Raw genomic sequence first — 5,993 nt, forward strand, 5'->3', positions numbered from 1 at the left:
TTTTTTACCCCAAAAAAGAAGAAGAAAAAAAAAAAATTATTGTAATGCTCAGCCATCAATTCCATCAAATTTTAGTTTCTTGCACCCAAAAAAAAAAAAAAAAAAAAAAAAACAGAGTTTCAGAACCACTCTAGCCCGCTAGCCTTTCTAGTCTTGTACATTTGGCAGTTGGAAGAGACTTGCATAGTTGCATGCACCTCAAGGCTCTCTCGACCATTGGATGTGCGTTAAAGGGGTTAGAGGTTTGGAAAGGATTTGAGTACCAAAAACTTACCATCCACCTGCCAAATTTTTTTCCCCAACGCATCTTAGTTGGATTTGAATAAATCTCACTTGGATCTTGGTTCCTCCTCAATTAGTGATCCAAGGGTTGGGAGGACCCATACATATATCCCAATACATGGTGCATATGCCTAGGTCCTCAGTCCTCTTAGTCCTTGGATCACTAATTGGGCGTCTAATTAATTAGAGATGGTATTTTTTTTTTCCTTTTACTCGTGGCATAAAGAAATGAAATCGGATCACCATAGATTTGTACATGATTTTAAGGAGTCCAGGTGATTTTGGTCAAATCAAAATCGAAATACTGAACCATTACTCTAATACGAAATCCGTGACAAAAGTGGTCAATGTTAATTATAATTTGAATTTTAATTCATATCTAAATAGATTTGAATTGGTCTGAAAAATCCCTAAAATTGGTATATTCAAAGAATATTTCAACAATATTAGTGTTTTTGTATCTCGGAATCAATTGTTTTAATTATTAGAAAATGGAATCAGAGACCATGATTTTTTATTCGATTCCCCGATTCTTGAAAATCATGCTAACGAGCCTATATGAGAATGGATTATGTTCCTCTTTAATTTTGAATAATGTAATTAATTATCTATGTGCATGCGATACTTTGTACATTTTCAAAATCCAATTATCATAGAAATTTTTTAAAATTTATATCCATTTTAATCTCTCAAATTCCTTAAACTTTTAAAAAATATAATCGTATTGCGAATTGCACAAAGATTGTACAATCAATTGGGAAGAATCTAAATACAGATGCCTTTTTTTCTTTTATAGAACATATGCCCATCCTTCAATGACGACGAAAGACAGCAATCAAACAGTTTTACCATCCGGCTCCGTCACCCGTCACTTCAGATATTCATAATTGAGATATTTTTCCCAATTTATTTTGACGAAAATACCCTCCAGACATTCCCATTTAAGATCTTCAATGCCGTGGGTAGTTCAGTCTTTTGATTGGATCGGAGGGGTTACACCGCCGAGCAAGGTGTTCGCTTTTACCCGAAGGGCCCCGTTCGGAAAGCTGGGCTACTTTCTTTGTGCATTTCATTCGCTTTCTTCATTTTGATTCCTCGCCGCCCTTTCCTGGACGATGTGGATGACTGAAAGCCTGAAAATAATTGTGTTATACTTTATGAGAGATTCTTTGGTATTGAAATAGGGGAACGCGGGGTGGGCGTCTTCCCTTTTCATCCGTACGACCCCCTCAGTTTTTATTCATTTATGCTTCTTCCTCTTCTTCTCTGTGATGAGGTTTTGGTTAGGGTTTCAGTGTTCTTCGATTTGAAGATGATGAAGTTTCATTTCTGTTTTCATTAGGTGTTGTGATTCTTTTAAACTGATTTACTTACATAGGTTTGGAAGCTCCTGAAACTCAGATCGTTTTGTAGCTCAGAGAGATATGTCGAGGCCACAGGTCACGATAACCTTGGGGCGTAGTGGTCAGGTACCTCATTTTCATTATCCTTTTTTGGCTGAATTTATTCTTTTTATTTTTATTTTTAGTTTTTGTACTAGGCTAGATTAGGTTTTCGTTGTTACTATATATTTCAAAAGTTGTTTCAGCTTTTTATTGATTATTGGATTTTTTTTTTTTCCATTCGTGTTTTTTAGGTTGTAAAGAGGCCGGGACAGGGATCAGAGGGTGGTCGTTCTGATCAAGTTCGACCTTCCGGGGGTAAGCGATCGATAAGGGAGAGACTGGGCAGTAATGCGGACAATCCATCGCTATATAGTAACCAATCCAGAAGTAAACGGTGAGTTTGACTTTCCGGACTTCCGTTTCTTCCATTTGTTGTCTCCATTATTAGTTTGACTGGTGTTCTTAAGTATTTGTTATCTTTCGTGGGTAAACCAACTTTTTATATTTTATTTCACCTTGAATTTAATGATGTAATTGTGTTCTGTAGACAAAGGAGAGAAAGCAAAAAGTGGAGTTCGAGTGATGATGATATTGATGGTAAAAAAGCAAACTCATTCTCATTTTGTTAGTGTCCCAGACTCCCAATATCATTGCATTTTTTGTTTTCCATCATGCTGACTTTGTTCTATGTTAATGGTCAAAGATGGTCAGATTGGCAGAGATGACCTGAGATTTAAGTTGATGCGGAAGAACGTGTCTAGGGGCACTAGGAGTGATGGCGAAGGACATAACATGGACCTCCGTCAAAAGCTGTCTAGAACAGAACACTCTGCAATGGTGGCTACTCATTCATATCAACATATGCCTGAACCAAAGGCCAACGGCCTTGTGAGGCGTATTCCCCCGACAAGGAGTGCAGACGATTTGCACCATATGGATTCATTGAGAAAATCTTACTCATCATGGGCTTTGGATGGATTGAGACGTAGATCCTCAGAAAGGATTTTAGTGACTTCTAGGGGTCTCTCTCCGCCAAGGAATATGGATGGTATCCGTCCGCCAAGGAATATGGATGGTATCCGGCAGGGGCCACCAATGAGACCTGTTGATGCCTCAAGACCACCTTATATGGGCAAAGATATTGTTGATTCTTCCAGATCTACAGGTCCTATACATTATATGAAACCTAGTGTAGCTCTTGATCCTGCAAAACCTGTTGCACGACTCCCTCCGCCGAATGGCATCATGCAGAAGCCTTCGTATATGGTAGCACTTCTTTCCTTTTCTCTCAGTTTTATTTACATGCATCAACAATGGAATGATTTATTTTAAAGGATTGGCATTCTACACAGCTGCATTCCTGTGCTTGGATTACCAGTTTACGAGAAATACATTCTTTACCAGCTTGATAGAAACTAGGATGCTATTCTTCTTCTTGACAACATGAGTAATTTCCCTTGTGTAAAAGTGAGACTTTATATATTTCCCCCTCCCCTCCTCTCCCGCACCTAAACTCTCTTGAAGAAGATGGGCAGTCACAAGTGTCGGGGCATCGTTACCTATTTCCAACAATTTAACTTCCTTGAATAATACTTGTGGTTCAATATTATTCAGAAAAGAGGGATACGTGTATAATTTTGGTCCGTTTGTAATTGTAACAATGTACTTTTTCTAAACTTGTGAATCATTAGTTAGATGCATATCACTGAGTTCTTGGCCCTACTTTAAACAATCTTCCTTGTCTGGCAGTAATGTAGTACTTGGTTTAAAGACTCAAGACAGTAGCCAAATAACAAGATCTTTCAACCAAAGTACAGTTCTGATTAGGGAGATAATGGATAACTCAAAACCAGATGGTAGGATGGGGTGGAAACTAAGGTTGAATTTATTAAATAGCTGATAGAGAACCCTTAGGGAAGGGAGGGGAAATCAGAGTAGAGATGGGAAAAGGAGGATCACCCTCAAACATTCATTCAATAATCAAATTGCTCTCTAAATCTTCAGTCGATTACAACCAATATATAGGAAAATAGGAACATGAAATTAGAAACTTAACTGGAATGGAAACTAGCCTAAATTAGGAAACCACTATAAAAGGAAACCAAAGCAAGGAAATAAATCCTACTCCTACGTTCAAGTTTGGAAACTAAAAGCATGAAATAAAATACTGGGTAAACTACTAATTTTATTTCCAACCCTTGTTGGACCAAAACCCTGGGCTGGACCGGTTCTTCTTGGCTCTTGGCTTCCAAAGCCGGTCATGCTGGTCCAACCAAGAAAGGGCAGCCGTATCTGCATCAACTCTCCTCCTCTGAAAAGAACTCGACTCCGTCGAGTTAGGGAAAGGACCGAGGAGACCGTCTGAAGGAATACGCTGAATGAGGAATGATCCTACCATCTTTTTGAGCTTAATTTCAGGGAGATCTTTGGCAGGATGAAACTTCATAGTCTTGTTGGCATGCTTGAAGGCATAGGTATTGGCATAGCCACAATGTTGTACTTTCTTATCAAACAACCAAGGTCGACCAAGAAGGATGTGGCACACCTTCAGAGGGAGGACATCACATTGGACTGTATCCTTAAATCCACCAATAGAATATGTGACCAAGCACTTATCTGTGATTTTGAGATTAGTGTTGTTCACCCAAGCAACCTTGTAAGGATTAGGATGTGGTTCTGTATTCAATCCCAGCTTACGAACAGCGTCTTCAGAGACAACATTAGTGCAACTGCCTCCATCAATGACCAAGGTTAGCAACTGATCATTGCACTTCACACGAGTCTGAAAAATACTACTGCGGCGCCAATCTTCATTTTCAGTGGCCTTTTGAGTGGTCAACACATGACGAATGACATAAAAGGGATGTTGGTCATCGTCACTGAGAGTGTCATTGACTTCACCTGTTGCACGCTCTTCTCTTAAATCAACTGTGTCAGAACCAAGTTGCTCTTCGGGAATATATGGTATAGGAGAATCCTTATCAATAAAAGCAACCAAACGGCTAGGACATTGGGCACTGATATGTCCAAATCCATTGCATGAGTAGCACCGAACTGTGAATTTTGAAGAATCAGAAGGTTTGTCTGAACCACGCCGAGGGGGTGAATATGGGCGAGTAGGCCGTGAAGATGACATTTCAGAAACATGTTGAGGTGGAGAATACGGCCGACTAGGTCGTGAAGAAGCCATAGATGTAGCACTTGTCTGTGGCTTGCTAGATGACCTCTCTTAGGTAGGAGACTGTTGCCAAACGGAACTAGTACCTCGAGAAAAAGTATCTGTAAAATTTCTCCGGTTGTATGGGCGTTTCAGACTTTCCTCAACCTGATATGCTACTTGTACGGCGTCTTCCATTGCAGGTAGTCGACTAGATGCAAGGGCAGCACTAAGTTGAGGGTGCAGACCATTGCGAAATTGGGCCACTAAGACTTTTTCATCCCACTCAAAGTCAGAACGAGTGGCCAAATAATAAAATCTAGCAACATACTCTTCAACGGTCAAATTCTCTTGTTTCAACTGTGCAAACCTGAGATGCATGCGTTGCTTGTAATCAGAAGGCAAGAATCGTCGATTCATGACTTCATACATTTCAGCCCAAGTAGTGACCAAACCAATGCCTCGGGTTCGGTTCTGTTGTTGTTGCTTGATCCACCAGACTCGAGCCGTGCCTTTCAGTTTGGCCTCTGCAAATAGGATCTTTCGAGCCTCAGTCAACCCGTACCATCTGAAGAATGTATCTAAACTGTGAATCCAGTCAAGGTACAATTTTGGATTATTGTCTCCATAAAAATCAAAGACATCCAGTTTTGCTGCTCTTTCTGCTCCATCATCATGTCTACCAGTCCCATATGGTGGTGGAGGTGGTGGTGGTGGTGTATGATGTGGTGGTGGTGGTGGTGTTACTGGCAGATCCTATGGAGTGGTGTTGGAAGAATCCCCAGACTGAATGGGACTCTTTCCTTTATCTGCTGCCACCAAACGATCAATAGAAACTTGCATAGATTCCACCATTGTCTTTAGGGATGTGACCATGTTAGTGAGAGCATCAAATTTTGTATCAGTTTCTCCTTTATAGGAATTCAGCTGTTGAACAACTTCACTATTGGCTACCATGGTGATGAGTAACAAAATAGCACTCAAAGAATAATGGTAGAATAGTAAATAACTGGAGGCTTAAAGGGCAGGGACAGAATAATAAATAAATTTTTTTTTTTGGAAGTTCAAATTAAACCACAAAAGGGGTGTCAGTTACGTGTGGGACAGGGGTTTGATTTGGAAATAAAAAATATATGGGACAAAAAGGGGAATAAAGGAGAAAGGGAGGG

At 39.9% G+C, this 5,993-nt stretch overlaps 1 protein-coding gene across 4 annotated transcripts in view; it reads left to right on the top strand.

Annotated features, from left to right (window-relative positions):
• Positions 1–1,247: 1,247 nt before the first annotated feature.
• Positions 1,248–5,993, top strand: part of LOC122079738 — a 27,625-nt gene continuing 22,879 nt past the window's right edge. The window contains exons 1-5 of one of the 4 annotated variants that reach the window (XM_042646441.1): positions 1,252–1,500; positions 1,625–1,751; positions 1,919–2,061; positions 2,215–2,264; positions 2,371–2,933. In XM_042646441.1, the coding sequence (XP_042502375.1) occupies positions 1,707–1,751; positions 1,919–2,061; positions 2,215–2,264; positions 2,371–2,933 (801 nt within the window). In that variant the 5' untranslated portion in view covers positions 1,252–1,500; positions 1,625–1,706. Of the gene's footprint in view, positions 1,752–1,918; positions 2,062–2,214; positions 2,265–2,370; positions 2,934–5,993 lie in introns of all 4 variants that reach the window. The other 3 variants (XM_042646440.1, XM_042646442.1, XM_042646439.1) reach the window with 3 other exon arrangements.

This window comes from Macadamia integrifolia, chromosome 5 (assembly GCF_013358625.1).
Source record: "Macadamia integrifolia cultivar HAES 741 chromosome 5, SCU_Mint_v3, whole genome shotgun sequence".
NCBI lineage: Eukaryota > Viridiplantae > Streptophyta > Magnoliopsida > Proteales > Proteaceae > Macadamia > Macadamia integrifolia.